General features: G+C 39.0%; 1 protein-coding gene across 11 annotated transcripts in view; it reads right to left on the bottom strand.

Annotated features, from left to right (window-relative positions):
• LOC120781958 (calcium/calmodulin-dependent protein kinase type II alpha chain) overlaps positions 1–20,866 on the bottom strand; it is a 171,611-nt gene extending 150,745 nt beyond the window's left edge. For 2 of the 11 annotated variants that reach the window (XM_040114127.1, XM_040114128.1), the window contains exons 1-2: positions 20,543–20,864; positions 5,646–6,005 (exon numbers count right to left, since the gene is read on the bottom strand). In XM_040114127.1, coding sequence (XP_039970061.1) covers positions 5,646–5,710 — 65 coding nt within the window. In that variant the 5' untranslated portion in view covers positions 5,711–6,005; positions 20,543–20,864. Of the gene's footprint in view, positions 1–5,645; positions 6,006–20,542 lie in introns of all 11 variants that reach the window. The other 9 variants (XM_040114118.1, XM_040114121.1, XM_040114122.1 and 6 more) reach the window with 6 other exon arrangements.
• Between the last annotated feature and the right edge of the window lie 12 nt (positions 20,867–20,878).

The raw sequence follows: 20,878 nt of genomic DNA, 5'->3' as shown, positions 1-20,878 counted from the left end.
ATGTCTGAATTTGGTATCCCCGCAAAACTAATACGGCTGTGTAAACTGACGTTGAACAACACGAAAAGCTCCGTCAGGATCGGGAAGGACCTCTCCGAGCCGTTCGATACCAAACGAGGTTCCAAACAAGGCGACTCCCTATCGTGCGACTTCTTCAACCTGCTCCTGGAGAAAATAGTTCGAGCTGCTGAACTAAACAGAGAAGGTACCATCTTCTATAAGAGTGTACAGCTGCTGGCGTATGCCGACGATATTGATATCATCGGCCTCAAAACCCGCGCCGTTAGTTCTGCTTTCTCTAGGCTGGACAAGGAAGCACAGAAAATGGGTCTGGTAGTGAACGAGGGCAAAACGAAATATCTCCTGTCATCAAACAAACAGTCGTCGCACTCGCGACTTGGCTCTCACGTCACTGTTGACAGTCATAACTATGAAGATAATGTCGTCTATTTAGGAACCAGCATTAACACCACTAATAATGTCAGCCTGGAAATCCAACGCAGGATTGCTCTTGCCAACAGGTGCTACTTCGGACTGAGTAGGCAATTGAAAAGTAAAGTCCTCTCTCGACTAACAAAAGCTAAACTCTATAAGTCGCTCATAATTCCCGTCCTGCTATATGGTGCAGAGGCTTGGGCGATGACAGCAACCGATGAGTCGACGTTACGAGTTTTCGAGAGAAAAATTCTGCAAAAGATTTATGGTCCTTTGCGCATTGGCCACGGCGAATATCGCATCCGATGGAACGATGAGCTGTACGAGATATATGACGACATTGACATAGTTCAGCGAATTAAAAGGCAGCGGCTACGCTGGCTAGGTCATGTTGTCCGGATGGATGAAAACACTCCAGCTCTGAAAGTATTCGACGGAGTACCTGCCGGGGGAAGCAGAGGAAGAGGAAGACCTCCACTCCGTTGGAAGGACCAAGTGGAGAAGGACCTGGCTTCGCTTGGAATATTCAATTGGCGCCACGCAGCGAAAAGAAGAAACGACTGGCGCGCTGTTGTTAACTCGGCTATAATCGCGTAAGCGGTGTCTACGCCAATTAAGAAGAAGAAGAAACGTACAGGGGTCTGGGAAGAATATAGGAGCAACCTGACACTGTACAATAAAGAGATCAGGTCTGCTAAACAGGCTAGCTTTAGGAGATTCTGTGAAAACGTCTCCTCCACACCAGAAGCTGCCAGGCTGCACAAAGCTTTGGCTAAAGGGAAGACGGACACAGTGCTAGACATCAAAAGGAATGACGGGACATTCACGACCAGCGCTGAGGACAGAGCTACAGAGCTCTTGGGTGCTCACTTCCCGGAGGTCAGCTGAGGTAATCTTCATACCGAAAGTAGGTAGGAAGGACTACTCTTTGGCTAAATCTTTTAGGCCAATTAGCCTAACCTCCTTCCTACTGAAAACTATGGAGAAGATATCATCATTTAAGGTCGAAGGAGCTGAAGACTGCACCCCTGCATGCGGCTCAGCATGCATACAGAGCTGGCAGATCAACAAACACGGCTCTGTACCAGTCGACCTCCGAGATAGAGAGTTCACTGGAGAAAGGGGAAGTTATGCTATGCGCCTTTTTGGATATCGAGGGAGCTTTTGACAACACATCTCATAGAAGTGTAGCCATGGCACTGGAGGGTAGGAATGTGCCAGCACCAGTGCGCAGATGGATAGAGGCGGTACTGCGCACCAGGGTTGCTGAGACCACAGCAGGGGGCACTAAGATTCGTCTCGGCACAACAAGAGGCTCTCCGCAGGGTGGTGTACTATCGCCCCTGCTATGGAGCCTTGTTGTGGACGACTTGTTAGCACTGCTAACCGACAACGGTATCCGCTGCCAATGATAAGCGGACGATATAGTGATTATAGCGAGAGGCAAGTTCGAGGACACTCTCTGTGACCTAGTGCAACGAGGTCTAAACCTGGCAAAGGAGTGGTGCATAGGAGTTGAACTGAGTATCAACCCCTCGAAGACTACCATCGTCCCGTTCACGAGGCGAAGATCCCTACCCGGGCTTAGGAACCTCACACTTGGGGGTAAAGAGATCGAGATGACCAGCAAGGTAAAATATCTTGGTCTCACGCTGGATTCCACTTTGCGGTGGAAGCAGCATGTGAACCAAACCCTGGTCAAGGCGACAAAGGCACTAATGGTGTGCAATCGGCTGGCAGGAAAATCCTGGTGTTGCAAGCCAAGGATTGTCAGGTGGTTGTACACCATGATTATGCGACCGATAGTCACATATGGAGAGGTGTCCTGGGCCTCTGTGGCGGCACGGGCCTCGGTGGTGATGGAACTATCGAAGCTTCAGCGGCTAGTATGCGTCTGCATGACGGACGCTATGCGAACCTGCCCAACGGCGGCGCTGGAGGTCCTGCTGGAACTCACACCGCTCCACATAGTGATTGACCAAGTAGCCAAGCATTCACTCCTGCAAATAACGGCAGAGGGATGCGGCAAAGGGAAAATAATCTCGTCCCAGAGGATGAAGATGATAAGTGGCAACAATCCAATTGCCCTTCTCCCGAGGAACGGGATTACAAAAACAATAAATTTCACGAGGAAGTTCAAGGTTACCCTCGGCAGCAAGAGCGAGTGGAATGACTCCACTCTTGAACTGGCGCTGAGGGATAGTACACTAAAGTGGTACACTGACGGCTCGAAGACGTCGGAAGGTATTGGTGCAGGGATCGCTGGTCCACGCACAAGGCTATCCATACCGATGGGCAGATTCCTCAGTATCTTCCAGGCCGAAGTCTTGGCCATAAGTCAGTGTATAGAGATAAACCTCCATCGCGGCTATCGAAATGAGCGAATAACCATATTCAGCGATAGCAAAGCGGCACTAAAAGCGATCTTCTCTTACGAGATCAAATCGCTGCTAGTGCAGGAGTGAAGAGAACGGCTAAACAGCCTATCTGAATTGAACCAAGTACACCTAATTTGGGTACCGGATCATAGAGGCATAGCCGGCAATGAACTGGCTGAGAGCTCGCCCGCTACGCAGCTTCCACAAATATGGTAGGGCCCGAACCGTTCACTGGGGTGGGCCCCCACGCTATAAAGGAGCTGCTCCGTAAGGAATAGAGAGTGGGCAGAGAAGGTCATTGGCAACGGGCGCATGGCATGCGGCATGCCAAGTTGCTAATAGGGGGGTACAACCTTAATAGGTTTAGGTCAACCTCCCAAGGACTAAACTCGGGCCCTTGCGCTAACTGCCGGTTCTGCGACAGGGAACCTGAAACCCCGGAGCACCTACTAATCGACTGCATCGCAGTCTGCAGACCAAGGTCTAAGGCCCTTGGAACCATATTTCCGGATAGGGATCACATCAACTCTCTTGCTCCCAGCAAAATACTAGAATTTATCGATTTGCTGGGGCTTGATGAGAGAGGCTTAGGAGAGGGCACAATAGACCCAAGGTCGCAGTGCATACCTCAATTAAATTCTATTCTACCCCAGTGTCCATTTCTTGTGTGTGATAAGAATCGTAATTTTGAGGGTCGCAACTTGTTGTAAATTTTATGCAGATGTTATGTAATGCCTCACAAACGTTAGTAAATCTTCCACCTTTGTGGGGTGATATCTTCCTCTCTTGCCTAAAATCCTAAAATTCTCCACCGTGTTTTTAAGATTCCGATGCTTTGTTCAACGATATATCTACAAAGAAAATTTTGTAAATGTGGATTCATATTTTTTTTATGCCTACGCTATTGCTACGATCTCTTAGCTATCTCCGCACTATTTTTTTATGCCCATTTCACTAGAGCTCAAATAAAAAAACACAGTTGGATTCATTTTGATATTTCTGATTTACTTCTGTTAGTTTATTGAATATTTTGCAACAGTTTTGACAGTTCCACATCTATTGTGACCTGAAAATACGAACCAAAGCAATGTGGAATTTAAAAACTATTGTTAATTGAAAATACATTACGATCCGTTTGCTATCGTATGTCATAATGCCAATCACCGCATACGATTGACGTATCACGTATTTTTCTTTCGTATGTTTGCCGATCCGTGCACGGATGTAACGATTCGTCCCCTGCTTTTAAATATTACGAACACCATATTTGTGCGCTGTGGACACCGTAAACTAAATAAACGCAGTAATATTATTACGGCAAAATATTAATAGAAAACGGAAAATGAGCAAAAAAAAAACATATTTTATTTATAAGTATAAACTATTTTAATCAGTTATTTTGCTTGTTAGCAGTTAAAATTTTTTGGTACTCTAGTCAATCCTACTGGCGGATAGTTGAAAATCGTAAAACCAAAAACATTTGAAATTTGACAACACTCCAATCGCAACTTGACCACAAAACCGAATTTCAAAACTTAAACCAAAAGTTAGGTTGAAAACAATAAGGGGAATTTTTTTGAAAATCTCAAAAATCACTTGGGCCTTTTTCACACTAATGTAAAGCAATCATCTCAATGCGATTTTCTTTATCATCCCACTATATTGTTAATAAGCGAAAGGAAGCACTGAGTCACATATGAGTAGACACTGAATACAAATAATAATAAAAAGTAATGGTACTTTTTTCTGTACTATACTATACTATTACCATGGACATTGTTAAGGTTTGACAACTCTTTTTTCCATTTTTTTTTTATTTTTTTTTTAGGTCATTCGGAGAAAAACTAACGAAGTTACAGCAAGTTGATTAACTTTGAATCGATTTTCCCTAATATGTAATTTTTAAAATCGGTGACCAGCTTACAGAAAAAACTACTGCATCGATCGTTTTGAAATTTTGTACAAATATTCTACATATATATAGCTCTCGAATGACGTCGAGTTTTTCCAAAAATTTTAATTTCTAAGCATTTTACAATAACAAATAGGACGATTTTTTCGTCCAAAATCGTCATTTTGGCTTGAAAATGGTACCCAAAATTGAAAAATTAAAAAAAAAACTCGACGTCAATTGAAAGATAAACAATAAACTAAAGGAAGCATTTTAATTTTTTGGTCTCAGATGATCCAGTGATGCTGTAGGCTGGTCACCGCACAAAAACTTTTTTTCGAGGTGCCTGCAGAGATCGACGATAAATCTGTTATTCCTCGCTATTTTTCGATACAACTTTTTTAAGTATCCTTCAAATGTTGTACTTTCAAATAATAATAAGTAAAATAAACCTACAGCAATAATTTTTTCTAAAAAATTTTACGAAAAAAGGTCTTTTCTTCGCTGTACGCAACGTAAATTTTGTAAGAGATATCTCTCAACCCCAAATTTGTGATTTTTTATATAAAAGTGAACTGTTTTTTCTGCAAAATGTTGAAGCAAGATGGAATAGATGAAATTATAATTACATCTTATATTACATCAACCAGACTAAGTCAAGTGAAATTCATTAAACATGTGCTTTTAGGCAAATATTACAGTATTTTTATAAATTCTCCACAAGCATTTTAAGTAATTTATAATAAGATAGTTGCAGTCATCAGGGGATTCAAGTTTACCTTTTGTAATTATTCCACCTAAATAAAATTATACCTTTCTTTTTTCGGTAAAAACTAGTCGAAAATAGCAATTGGTATTCATTAATTGGTCATTTATACTTTAGTTAAAATTTAATATACAATATTTCGAAGATTAGCCTTACATTACAAAATTTGACTTACTTTCCAAGTTCCTCCTTAATTTCATAATTATCGGAAAAACGCGTACAGGCTGCTGGAGCAGCCATCGCGATGGCACACTTAAGAAAATCTATTTCGGCAGTAAACGCAGCTTAACTTTACGTCTGGAATTGTCTTTCTTTAGTTTCCTATATTTGGTCAATGACTGTATAGCAAATAACAGTAACTCCTGGAGATCCCAAAAAGTACGTCGGTTGACCGAATTATTTGCCACCTCCTATATATGCTGCAGAGCTAAAACCTTGGAGTTGTAACCATAGATTATTTATCTCTTACATGCACCAGCTTATCCTTAAAATGCTTTGGAGTTAACTTGTACGTGTGAAAGTTGTAGAACAACTTCTGTAATTATATAAAGAAATAAAACATCTAATTAACGCCGAAAATGTATTAACAATTATAATAATAAATTGCAATGTGGTCTAAGAAAATAATTCAAAAAATTCTTTAAAAGTGTAGGAAGCTAAATAATTAATATACTTCATATTTCATAGAGCGAGAGTACGGCGACAGATGTATAAAACCTCAATCATAGGTACAGTGACGATACAGTACATAGGCTGACATTTACAACAAATATCATTTGATTCATCAGACAGGAAGTTATGCCGCCAAGCTGAGGTCTTTGGGGCACTGATGGCCACTCGACTGGACTGCCTTGGCAGAGCGGGAACTAGGTACAATTTGCACTGCTCGGAAAAATCACTGACTTTCGCAACTATTTTTTAATGCTGAAATTAACTTATCGCTCCGGTTTTTTATAAATAAATACATTCATTACGAATACAGAACTATTTTTTTATATTTATTTATTAGGTGTATTATAATTAAATAAATTATTGAAATGATACGTGAAAAAAAAGGTCCTGTGCGAAGTTCGCGATTATGGCCGCAATTTAAATCTAAAACAAAAATTTCAAAAATATTATTAATCTGTAGGAAAGTCGCTATCACGCTGTGATAGAGAATGACGTTAAAAATGTTCTCTCCAAATTGTAACTAGATAATTTAAAAATTCTTCCCTCGAGAGTGGAACCCGTTTTGAAAAACACCTTCTTCTTCTTAATTGGCGTACACACCGCTTACGCGATTATAGCGGAGTTAACAACAGCGCGCCAGTCGTTTCTTTTATTCGCTACGTGGCGCCAATTGGATATTCCAAGCGTAGCCAGGTCCTTCCAACGGAGTGGAGGTCTTCCTCTTCTTCTGCTACCCCCGGCGGCTACAGCGTCGAATACTTTCAGAGCTGGAGTGTTTTCGTCCATACGGACCTAGCCAGCGTAGCCGCTGTCTTTTAATTCGCTGAACTATGTCGATGTCGTCGTATATCTCGAACAGCTCATCGTTCCATCGAATGCGGTATTCGCCGTGGCTAACGCGCAAAGGACCATAAATCTTTCGCAGAACTTTTCTCTCGAAAACTCGCAACGTCGACTCATCCGTTGTTGACATCGTCCAAGACTCTGCATCATATAGCAGGACGGGAATTATGAGTGACTTATAGAGTTTGGTTTTTGTTTGTCGAGAGAGGACTTTACTTCTCAATTGCCTACTCAGTCCGAAGTAGCACCTGTTAGCAAGAGTTATCCTGCGTTGGATTTCTAGGTGTTGTGGTCGATCGTAACGTTGCGAGGTAGGCAGCCTGTTTTCTCTCCGCTGCGAGACAGCACTCCTCGTCGTACCAGCTGTTCTTTTGCACTTTCCGAAAACCAATGGTTTCGGTTGCAGCTGTACGTAAGGAACGTAAGCCGAGTAGAAAATCGTTCGGCTGTCTGTTGTGATTGCAGCTTCTCGACGTCGAACCTTCCTTGTGTTTGTTGACGTGCGTTTTTTGCTGCACAGAGGCGGGTGCGAATCTTAGCTGCAAGAAGATAATGATTCGAGTCGATGTTAGGACCTCGGAGCGCACGCACATCTAAAACACTGGAAACGTGTTTTCCGTCTATCACAACATGATCGATCTGGCTGTTAGTTTTTCGATCCGGAGACTGCCAGGTAGCTTGATGAATTTTCTTATGCTGGAATCTAGTACTACAGATAACCATATTTCGGGCCCCGGCGAAGTCGATCAGCCTCAACCCATTTGGAAATGTTTCGTCGTGGAGTCTGAATTTACCGACCGTAGTGCCAAAGATACTTTCTATGCCCACCCTGGCGTTAAAATCGCCAAGCTCGATTTTGACATCGTGGCGGAGGCAGTTCTCATAAGTGCGCTCCAAGCACTTATAAAAGGCATCTTTGGTCACACCGTCCTTCTCTTCCGGCGGGGCGTGGGCGTAAATCAGCGATATGTTGAAGACGTTCATTCACCGGAGTGAATGATAGTACTCGGCGACGGCGTCTCTCTCCCACCCCAAACTTGCGCTCCTTTATATGGCCACTGTAGTAAATGCCACAAAGACCTACTCGTCTTTGTCCTTGTCCCGTCCATCGCATTTCTTGGACGGCGGTGATGTCAACCTTTATTTTCACGAGGACATCAACCAGCTTAGCAGCGGCACCTTCCGAATTAAGGGACCAGACATTCCAGGTGCATGCCCTTAAATCGTAGTCCTTATTTCGTTTGCCGTGGTCGTCATCAAAAGGGGGGTCTCTCATCCGAGGCTGGTTGTTACTATTAATTGGGGGTGTTTTTTTTTACGTGGCGGGTCCCAAACCCAGCGCACAACCCTATGTAGGGGATATTTCGCCTTCTCACTTTAGCTCGCCTTCAAACGGATGTTCTTAGACTACCCAGAGGATACTTGGTCAAAGACCGGAAGACGTGAGCTGCTTGAGTCATATGTAAAAGAATCGTTTCTGGCCACTACCAAGTGAATGGCGATCAGAGAACTTTCCTCACTTGCGTGAACTTCTACACATGACTCCACCCTCCCTTACCTTAAGACAATGAGATTAACGAATGTTTAAGCGCTCATACCATAGGAACCGTAAATATGTGCGAACACTTGGAAACAGATCCACTCTCAGATATAATACAATTTCTAAATATTGGAAAATGTAGAAACGAAACAAATTTGATTGGCGGGAGTATATTCCTGAATGTAAAAATTAATGGTTTGGATCATAACTTGCTCAATAATGGGGCTGCATTGGCGGCTTAAAATATAGAAGTTGAAGTAATAGTCGTCAGGCAATCTAGATACATTTTTGAAAAACACCACTCTGAAAAAACCCCGTTTAAAGATTCGAGTCGCTAAGTCCCCACTTTGTTGCCTTTCTACAAAAAACGCTGTAGCGACCGTAATAATTAGGATTTAGATTTCAAAATTTGAAAGAAAGTTTATTACAGTATATACTATCAAGGCAACAAAAAAATCGGTTTCTCGAAAATTTCACACTGAGACGATCCCTTAAAGCGAATTCCTCAATTCTCGCTTGTTTTAGTAGCTGCTTTTTTATATAACAGCAGCTATTATCTGCTAGTCGAAATTTCACCAGCAGCACTCTCACCTTTTTAGTTTATCTGCTTATACTCTTTTCTTCTAATAAGAGTTAGCAGTTAAGAAACAAAAGCTTTGTATTCAAAACAATAATAAGCATAATCAAAACGGATGCGTTAAATTTAGCTTTTATACGTATGAGCTTTAGCAGCTGTTTCTTTACATGGCAGTTAGTTTTTTGCTAGTAGAAATTTCACTCGAAGCTCCTGTCTCAGTTTTTGCGTTCTAAACCTGTGCCCTCTTTTGCTAGTTTTTCTGGCAGAGACTGTGGACAACTTTGGAATGCCGTCTGAGGATAAAATGGGTATGGGCGGATGGAAGAGGATATAGTTTTAGAGATATTGCGACTAAAGTTGAAATTTTCAACTAATTAAAGTACGATTTAAAATATATTGTTCACTTTTATATACTCTAATACTTCAAAAATTCGTTTGTAAGCATTTAATTCACATAATATAGTACAAAATAACTTCAAATTATTCTATACTGTTGTTGATGAAAATGAAAACGAAAATCTATACCGATGTAGATACATATGTACATACATCCCGCAATGGCATCAAATAATCGTCGGATGAAAATTGTTCAACTATTATTATTCAGCGTTACCTCAATCCACCACAATTATGAAACGGTACACATTGAGTAATTAAAAATATAACAGACAACATTATTGTAGCAACCATTTTAATTGAAAAACTTAATGAAGAAATGGTTTTCTTACCTCATGCTGATTTAAACAGAATTTGAAAATGCTTATAATTGTAAATGATTGTTAAAAATTATGAATGACCAATCCTCCTATCTTTCTCATGAGGTGTCAACTAACAACTTTGCGGTCTTGAAATAAGTTTGGTTTTAAATAATTTATATTAGCACCCATGAATAAAACTCGAAAAGAAATCGGAGTGAAAAAACAAAAAACAATTTTAAAATTAAGAGAAAGGTATTAAACATCGCGAAATTGGAGTAATGGTTGGTAGAGCTGAGTCTTCAATTAAATAGGTTGTCAAAGCCAATAGGAATCATTACATCAAAATCTCATTCCGATCGCCCAACAATACTAATATATCGGGAAACAACGAGTCATATATTTTTGGCCAAAAAAATCCCGCCTTACATCAGCGCAGAATGAAAAATTTCAAATACAGATTTGCAGTTTTACAGCCAGAAAAGTTGTGAAAATGACTGGTTTTAAAGCAAGAGTACCAGGTAAAAAGCTTTTGTATTCTTGGTAAATTGAATAAAGGGTTTAGCGTTGGCCAATGACCATATAAATGAGCCTTATCACATTGGCAATCATTTCTATGGTCTCATGAAACAAAATACTGAATTCGAGAGAGAGAAGTGTACGGACGTGTTTATTTAATTCGCTTCGTGAATTGTGTTTTTACAAAAAAAAAATAATAATCAAGTCAAAAGTTAAACAAAAAAAAACGATTTATTAAATTGTAAACAAACAAAGCATATAAAGACCAGTGCACACAAATAAATAATAATAAATATAAACAAATAGTGGGCGAATCAAAAAGTAAAAACAAAATAAATCAAGCAAACAATAATGAGTGCTTCACAGCCTCACCAGCAAAGCTGTAGGCATTCCTTAAATGCCTACTTCAGCTTTGTCGAGCCAACAACAATAACCACTACTGGCAATAAAATGTGTAACAGCGATGATGAGTCAACGCGGCTATCAGCTGGAAAGGAAACGAAGCAACGGACGAAGTCAGCAGAAGTAGCAGAAAACAACAGCCGGGCAACAAAAAAATGCGCTGACAGTAACCAGTCTGCAGGTTCCAGTAAGCGTGCAGGCAACGAAGAAAACATAACGTAAGGTAGGAATATATCAATAAAAAATGGCCCGTCTGTAGAAACCGGCACTGACCGCTACGTTAATATAAAAAGAAAATTGAGTCCTTTAAAATCAGCGGTCAATCCTAAAAAAATTCAAGGCGGCACACCAATAAACCGTAAGTTTTAAATGGTAATATATTTGCCTTACTAAGCAATGGTTCAGACGACGCACTTAGGAGCATTTTCCTTTTAAACCCGGACAAAAGTGAGAATTACAAACTGCAGCAATGCTAAATCAAAATTGATTTTTTCTCTAGTACCTAAATAATTGTACTACAATAAGCCGATTAAATGATTGACCTTCAATCCGCTATATTGCCACACAAGTAGTCGGAACCTAGACTTCGTTCAGTACGTAAGGAATCTCGATACTCTCTATTAATCTCGAAATTGCAACTGGTGTTTTGTGTTGCGTGAATTCTGGAAAATATTTGTTTTGGATTCTAAACATGGTATGTATTTAATTTTCATAAAATAAATATTAATTTTTTTGGGAAAATTAAATGAAATATCAAAAAAAAAGAAAAAAATATTTATTTAATTTGTTAGAAATTAGTGTTTTTGTAATAGTGTCGGGGGAGGTCGGGATATAAATTAATTTTTTTACTAAACTACAGGGTTTTCTACTTAGAATATAAACTTAAACTTTTTCCTCATCTTTCCTCCGCTTAAAAGAAAGCACGTTGAATTATGTCGGTCACTTGCATAAAATGAGTACTGCTTTTATTTATTTATTTTAATTAAATACTGAAATCCTCCTAAATTAATCAAGACGGGTGGTATATAAATGGTATAAGGGGCTCTATCGGAACCGGTGTGAAAATTGGACAATTGGTGTGGCACAGCTCACTTTTTGGTGAAATCTCATATCTCGGAACCCGACAGACCAATTTCGCCTAAATATAGTATGTTATTATTTTAATATTTCTATGTCACAGAATGAAAATGAGCGAAATCGGATTACAATCACCCCTACTTCCCATATAACACAATTTAAAATTCCGTTTGATTCTTTCACTTTCCAGTACACAAATAAAGAAGTAAGTAATGTAACGAAATAAAATTTTGCGGTAATAATTTCATTCAAGTATGCCACCGTTTGACCAAAAATTTTCCAAATCCAACCAAAACTTTTAAGGCCCCTAGGTACCGAATATGTGGACCCCGGTACCTATTGACTTTTGACCGAAAATATCGTTCAATGTGTGAGATATGAAATTGAAATTCACGCAGAATCCTTTCCTGACAATAATATTTCTATGCATCGAAAATGGGTTAAATTTGGGTCAATACTTTCTTCTTCTATGTCACTTTATGCTGGATATATCCGCCAATATTTGAGTCATCTCAATGAAAATTTCAGAACATGCTTAATTCATAACAGTGTATCCAACATAGTAGATACAATTGAGCGAAAACCTGACCCTCCACCCATATTACCAAGATTTTCGAACATCCACTTGGCCTTGCTTCATACTATGATTGGTGATTGTATGTAAGGTACCTTAATGAAACTCAGGGAACATTTTATTAAATAAATAAATAAAATGTTCGGTTGCACCCGAACTTCGCTCTTTCTTACTTGTTTTATTTGAATATATTTCTTTATTATATTTAGTCATGCATTTTTATTAATTTTCATTCATAAAACCACTTTAAACAATTTTGTCCGGTTTTTGAGATCAAATGCTCCTATCTGCGACGATGGGAAGTGTACCACCACAGTCGTTAATGCCAAACCACCTCCAATACATTTGCGCGAGCGTAGCCGTAATGCTCTTTTTGCTAAATTAAGTGAAATTGAAGTTACTAACAATTTCCATATTGTGCCAAAAAAAGGCCAATATAGATGAAACAAAAATTCAGTCGTACACTGAAAAAGGTTTTATGGAAATTGTCAAATTTATTATTCTTATCAACTGAAGAGTTTTAAGGGCCAAGTTCTTGTAAATAAGGAGGACGCCGTAGACTCTAGTGAAGTCAAAGAAGCATTGGAAGAATGCAGTTTTGGTATTAAAACTGTTGTAAATATATTTAATAGAAATAAAGTACCACACCTAATGTTTAAAATTGAATTGTTGCCGCACTCTAATCAACTAAAAAAGGAATAAACACATCCTATACTTATATAATCTGAAATATTTGCTGCATCGTAGAGTAACTGTTGAAGAACCACATAAAAGGAACGGTCCCGTACAATGTACTAGCTGCCAAGAATATGGGCATACCAAATCATTTTGCACTCTACGCAGTGTTTGTGTGGTGATTTACAACCCAATTATAGCTGCACGTTAAGAAAGACGATTTAAATAAAAAATACATTAATTGTGGAGGAAATCACATTGCTAACTACAGGGGTTGTCCTGTATATAAAGATTTGAAATCGAAGTTGTCACAGGGCATTCAAGCACATGGTGGAACAGCAGTGTTGGTTAGAAAACGAATAAATCTCATGCTATAGCGCAGTTACAAGCTACAACAATATCCCTACAAAATTGGGGCTGTGACTTACCTTACAGTTATATAGTACTTGTCCAATAAATTACGAACGAAGAAAAAAATATGCAGAGTTCTAGCAGAGATAAAATATTGAATATGATTCAATACAAAAATATAATAATTTAAGTTTAATGTACATAGCATATAAAAAATAATTTTTTTCTAAAATACGCCAAATATTTATGTTTTTATTAATGATTAAAGTTAGAACTCCGCATATTTTTTTCTCCGTTCGTAATTTATTGGACAAGTACAGTATACTGTTCACCTCGTTTTAAAATTACAGGGGCACACGTCGTATTAATCCGAAAGCTGGATATAATATATCCTGTTAAGCCGACATACTGGCCCAGAGATAGCAAAAAATACCAGACTTAATAGATTTTGCTGTAGTCAAAAATATATGTAGATAGATCGCCTTTGACAGCTGATACATTTACAAATTTATCATCTGATCATTCTAATGTACTAATAAAGTTATACGAACAGCCCATGATATTTGAGCCAAGAGTTTCTATAAACATCTCATAAAACTAACTGGTTGAAGTATAGAAAATATATCAGCTGCCACATCAATATTAATTGCAAAATAAATACAGGATAAGACATTAGGGCAATTCACAATCTGGTGCAAATGGTCTTGCATATTTGGAATGCAAATTCGCTTTACATTTTGTTAGTGTAACACTATTGATGAAAGTATAAGTATAAAGAAACTTGTAAATGAGAAAAGGCGAGTTAGACGTGAATGGCAGTTAAGTTGCCCCCTTCAACTGTGCTTCAACTGAAATCTGCTGTACGAAAGTTAAAAAAAAAAACGCTTAAACGCGAGGAAAAACACAACACTGAAAATTATATCAAGAAACTGTGTCCAAATTCTAGCAAGTGAAACTCCCTTTGGAAAGCCCAAAAAGTCTTTTAAGCAACCAGTAGATTCCAACATACCTCTAAGACAGTCGAATGGTAATTGGGCGCATAGTGATGAGGAAAAAGCAATTTGCTTTGCAAATCACCTAGAAAAGGGAATTCAAACCAATTGCTCAAAGAACCACTTTAAGTTGCCTTATTTGCCCAATACTGCTAACGAGTTGCTTGTGTCTATAAGGATTTCTACCTTTGAAGTTACTAGAATCATAAAAGAGCTAAATCCGAAAAAGGCATCAGGACTCGGTAATATTACTCCAAAAATTCTAATTGAGGTACCAAATACTGCTATAACGGTGCTCTCCGTGCTCTTTAAAGTAATTCTTGATTTCGGATACTATCCAACTGGATGGAAAAAGTCGGAGATTATTATGATAAATAAGCCTGAGAAAGACTTAACACAGCCGTCTTCCTACAGAACAATAAGTCTCTTAGCCTGCATTTTTTAAATATTTGAAAAAGTTTTACTATCAAGGATGACTCCCTTCCTAAACGAAAATAATATAATACCAACGCAGCAATTCGGTTTCGTGCTAAACATGGCACTGTAGAGCAAGTAAATAGAATTACCAACGAAATCAGGGAAGCATTCAAGCACAGAGAATACCGCTAAGCTATTTTTCTAGATGGACCTTAGGCGTTCGATAAGGTCTTGCATGAAGACCTTTTATGGAAAATCAAAAACATTTTACCCTACGAATTGCATAAAACTTTGGAATGCAATTTTAAGAAACAGGAAATTTACAGTTAAAGTATCAGACGTCATATCAGAAAAACGTGTAATAAGGGCTGATATACCTCAGGGTAGCCCAAATCTGTACAAAATGTATAGAGTGAACATTCCAACAGCTATTAACGTATTGACATCGAAGGCTGAGGTGGCAACAATATATAGCGAGTAAAGTAACTTGCATGAAGTTAAGAGCAGCAAATTTAAATTGTTTTTTAAACAAAATTTCTAAGCTCAGCCTAGACAACAAAGTCCTGTTATACAACGCATTCATAAAACCGATTTGGATGTATGGCATGCAACTGTGGGGTACGACCTGTGCTCCTACTGAAACCTGAGAAACCCGCCAACAAAGGGGAGTCCTATCGCCCGATAACACACCTCTCCTTCTCAACCACAAACCACCCTGTTAAAGCGTTGGACTTGTCGATTCCCACTACGCACCGGAATTGACTCGTATTTTATCCCCTCTAACAGCCTCTACGGCTGTGCAATCTGCACATAGTTCGCGCTCACCCAATCCAATCAGCAACTCTTGGTTCCTCGCACAGTCAGTTCCGTGTGTCAGACCGTCATACGTCGGAACGTTACATCAGTCAAGCGCAACTCCTGCACTGGCTGGTGTCAGTTCCCGGCGTGTTCCGGCCTGCGCACCACACGTGAGTGGAGTGAGTCGTACGATGCTCCATGCTGCAGGAGTCTGCCCCCGCAACTCACAACCCGTCACTGGGTCGGGTTCACCGAATTTACTGAGAGCACCTTTACCACTCTACACATTCCTACGGACTTATGCGTTAGCGAACGTCGATTCCGCAAGGTGATCGCAGCAGCTACCGGTCGCTTCATCCTGGCTGGAAGAATAGCGGAAATCCACCCCCAATTTCCCAGCCGCTAATGAGCGCGACACCTTATGCCATGCCGATGCACCTGAAGTCCTGCAACCTCTCTACCGGTGTGAGTAAGCTTTCGGCTTCTGTCAAAGCTTTGTCTAACCCGAAGAGACACGACGACCGAGTTGAGGTTCAATTCAATGGTCATGCCTCTTCGGACCCGAAGAAGTGCGCGAGCTATTTTAGCCGGCAGTTCACACTACACCCTTCGGTAGACAAAGTTAAACGATGTGTTAACCGACGGCTGCGCAAAATACCCAACGAAGGCGCGCCACTTACTTTTACCGATGAGGAGGTTCAGGGTGTCATCAACAAGGCGAAATCCTCAAATTCATTGGCCCTGATGGAATCAACATGCTAATGCTAAAGCATATAGGCTCGACGGGAGTAAAATATCTCACCAAGGTCCTCAATCTGTCGCTGACCACTCTTCAAATACCCGATGTGTGGAAAGTCGCAAGAGTGGTCCCACTACTGAAACCTGGGAAACCCGCCAACAAAGGGGAATCTTATCGACCGATAACTCTCCTCTCCCCAATAGTAAAGACACTTGAGGCCTTGCTACTCCCGACTTTCACTCACCACCTGAGCCTAGCCAGCTACAAAAAAGTGCACAGCACCACCACAGCACTTAGCGTCTTAAACGCTTAAATAGTTCGTGGCCTCAACCAGAAACCACCCTGCGAGAGAACGGTCCTTGTAGCGTTGGACTTGTCAAAAGCTTTCGACACAGTCAACCACACAACGCTATCGCAGGACATTGAGAAAACCAGGGTTCCTCCAGGGTTAAAGAGGTGGACCATGAACTACCTGACCCGTCGTCAATCATCCGTACTATTTCGAGGTGAAACATCTAAAGTGAGAAGAATTAAACAGGGGGTTGTCAAAAGCTTTTGACACAGTCAATCACACAAAGCTTCTGCAAGACATCGAACAAACTACGCTCCTAGAACCTAACACTCTCCCCCACCAAATCCACATCCATATTCAAGAAATGGACGAAGGAGTATACACTTGAACTTAATATTGCAGTCGAAGCGGTGTCAAGATTACGACTGTCAATACCTCTAAGATTTTAGGTGTAACATATGATAGTCTATGCTCCTTCACTCCTCACACGACCGAGATTATCGCCAAGGTACAGAGTCGCAACAAAATCCTCAAGTCGTTAGCCAGCAGCACATGGGGAAAAGACCAAGAAATGTTGTTGGCAACTTACAAGGCAATCGGCTGGCCGGTCCTCACCTACGCCGCACCAATATGGTCGCCTTGATGCAGTGGTACGCAGATGAAGAAACGTCAGACTTGCCAGAACCCTGCATTCCGGACCACGACAGCATGCCTCTTGGTTTCCCGATAGAACATCTACATAGTGAGACACTTATGCTCCCAGTTAAGGTGCATAACGAGCTCCTCTCCAAGCAGTTCCTGTTACGATGTTTTCGCAGAAATCACTCCTGCAGCCACCTGCTTGGAGCGGAATCGCCTCCTATGAACATCACGAGGTCATTCCTCAAATACGTCGACGACATCGAACAGTACGCCGACCGGATTTCGGACGCAACTAACTTCCGACAGGTACTAACCGCCATTCACAGTGGAGGTATCAACAACTTCACCGACTCCCTTCCAGTGAATGGCGTTCTTGGAGTCAAATCACCAGCCATTGCAGACGAAGAACTCGAGTTGCCGCGAGTAACCCGCGCAGCTTCGTTCTGGATATTGTAGCAGGTTAAACTCCTACTAGTCCAGAATAGACGCCGACATATCGAACATATGTCCTGCGTGCTATGAGTCTCCGCATGACACTGGCCACCTCTTTGCATGCCACGCCAACCCCACTCATCTGATATCCTTTTCCCTTTAGTCCGACCCGATGGAATTAATTATTTTTGCACTATTTAAAACAAAACAAATGGGTTGGGTTTACTTTAGTATCTCATTTTCATTGCTTATTCCTCTTAAATGCGTGCACGGATTTTTTTAAATTTATATAGCACGGATAGCCAATGAATTAAACTTTGGTTTAAATGTAAATTTATTGTTAAATGTTAATTTGTTTTTTAGATATAAGTAAGCAAAAAACGCACATTTTTCACATTTGCTCAAACAATGGCTCTCTTCTTTTGAAGTTTTTGTTGCACTGCTTGCAAAAAGAATTTAACCAATTTAACACACATACATTCTTTGAAATATATTTAATTGAATTAATGATAAATTATGAATTTTAATTTGCAATTTTATGTACAATTTAATAAATAAAACAGCTTTAAATTACGTGTTATACTGTTCCTTTAAATGTAAGCAAATTACTGAATTTGAACTGTCAAACGACGAAGAAAATAAGCACAAAAGGAAGACAGTAATAACCCAACGAATCAAAATGGTAGGTCTTATATACATTTGGGTTACTTTACATAGGACTCGTTTCGGATCGAAGGTTGAAAGTATTAACAAAATACGTCCATATAACGAAAATTTGGAATAAAAAAATCGCGCGATTTTTATTCCAAGTACTATACCTGCGCTTGTTTCAATGTAATATATTATACTGAAAATATTATGAAAATTTTGAATAAAAAATCGCGCGATTTTTTTATTCCAAATTTTAGCCTGCCAACGCTTGTTTCAATGTAATATATTATGCTGAAAATTTTGAATAAAAAATCGCGCGATTTTTTATTCCAAATTTTCGCCTGCGGCGCTTGTTTCAATGTAATATATTATACTGAAAATCGCGCGATTTTTTATTCAAAATTTTCCGTTATATGGACAGTAATATATTTTTTCAAAATTTGGTTGGGTATATCTTATGGTATTACCTGTATATGTATCAATTTTTAATTTTCAGTGTTTTTATTATTTAAATAAAGTGGATTTCCACTTTAATTCATTGAAATAATAAAAATAATAAACATAGAGTCACTCTATGCGTAAAAATACATACATTTTATAATAATTAGTGAAAATGGAATGGAAAAACTGCGATTTTACACAATTATCAGGAGGCTGCCCTAGAGCCTCCCGTGGTCCTAGGGGGGGGAAGGGTGCTATTATTCAAAAGCTCCATTCATTACCTTTCAAATGAGGGGGGTACCAAGCCCCCAGCCCCCTCCCCCTTTGCGCAAAACCTCTTCAAAATGAGATACTAAACTAAACATTCCCCAAACAAATGTGTAAAAACGAATAAGTGAAGTGTTAGTGGATATAAAAACTAAAAATATTAGTGTAAAATTCAATATAAATAGGAGAAGTGTAAGTCTATAAAGAGTGCATAATATGAAAGAAGGAATTACTATAAATCGAGAAACTGCTAAATAAAATTTGCGAAATTTTCACCTTTAAACGCATATATCTCGAAAACTATAAGTTTGCGGCGGCTATAGTTATAAATATTCGGGCTGGGATTTAGAATAGCATCCCCGGATTTCGGAAATAAAATGGGTATCACTGGAAAGGTGACGTTCTCCAGATCACGAAAATATATATATATAGTTGCCGCTGACTTATAGTTTTAAAGATATTTGCATTTAAAGTTGAAAAATTTACAACTTTTACATTGATAATTTGCATATTGTGAGTAACTTTTTCACTTATATTTTGCACTTTTCACGTACTAGCACTTCACTCTATCGTTTCTGCATATTAATTTTTTTAAAAAGCGCGCCGCGCTTCAAAAAAAATAACCATGGCAACCCTTTTCTTATTGTGCAAATGCAGAGAATTGTAACTAAAATAAAAATAATTAAAATAAAGCTTTATTTACAACAAATATTTAAAAAATTAATATGCAGAAACAATAGTGAAGTGCTAGTACGTGAAAAGTGCATAATATAAGTGAAAAAGTTACTCACAATATACAAATTATCAATGTAAAAGTTGTCAATTTTTCAACTTTAAATGCAAATATCTTTAAAACTATAAGTCAGCGGCAACTATATATATATATATATTTTCGTGATCTGGAGAACGTCACCTTTCCACTGATACCCATTTTATCGCCGAAATCCGGGGATGCTATTCTAAATCCCAGCCTTCGGACCAACACCTAGGCTCAGTTTTTTTTGCATTGAACTCCTTTTAGCCCGATCCAACACCGTGATTTATCAAGATAATGCGAATTCTGAAAGATTTTACATTACTCATCACACGATAATGAATTTGGTTATGACGTCATATTTCTTTTATTTTATTTTTATTCCATTACAAAATATGGTAACACTATTTTTTTGGTTGTTTACAACCACTTTCTTATTTTATGAATAAATGGATTTTAACTAAAGTTTGATATGGAATTAAAGTTATTTTTGCACTACTTAATATAAAATAAATGATTAGAAATCAATTAGTGTAGTGTTAGTGGATATAAAAGTATAAACTATAAGTGTAATATGCATTAAAAATCGGAGAAACACACATTTTAAATAGTTGATTTTTTAACTTTAAATGCAAATATCTCAAAAACCATAAGCCAGCGACAACTATATGTATATATATTATGTATTCTTAATCTGGAGGACCTCCTCTATCCGTTCATACCCATTTTAACCCCGAAATCCGGGGATGCTATACTAAATTGCAGCCCTTCGTTTTTCCAACGGTACCTTTAAATCGCGGCGCCAAAGAAATCGGAATTGTGCCGAGGAAATGTATGATGAACTTCCACCCTGGTATAAACAACTGCTTTCGATGGTAGTTCACTTTAAACGATTGAACATCAATAAACATTTACCATATGTCAACCGATATCAATAGCATTTGCAGATTTAAATCTACATCGGCTGTAGCAATTACTAAATAACTGTGCCGTAATGAAAGTTTCAATTACAGTTTGAATTATACATCGCCTATAAAACACGAATATAAAACCTTGCT

Source organism: Bactrocera tryoni, unplaced genomic scaffold (genome assembly GCF_016617805.1).
Source record: "Bactrocera tryoni isolate S06 unplaced genomic scaffold, CSIRO_BtryS06_freeze2 scaffold_79, whole genome shotgun sequence".
Classification (NCBI taxonomy): Eukaryota; Metazoa; Arthropoda; class Insecta; order Diptera; family Tephritidae; genus Bactrocera; species Bactrocera tryoni.
Note: the sequence above shows the minus strand (reverse complement) of the source record. Positions and strands in the feature narration are given on the sequence as shown.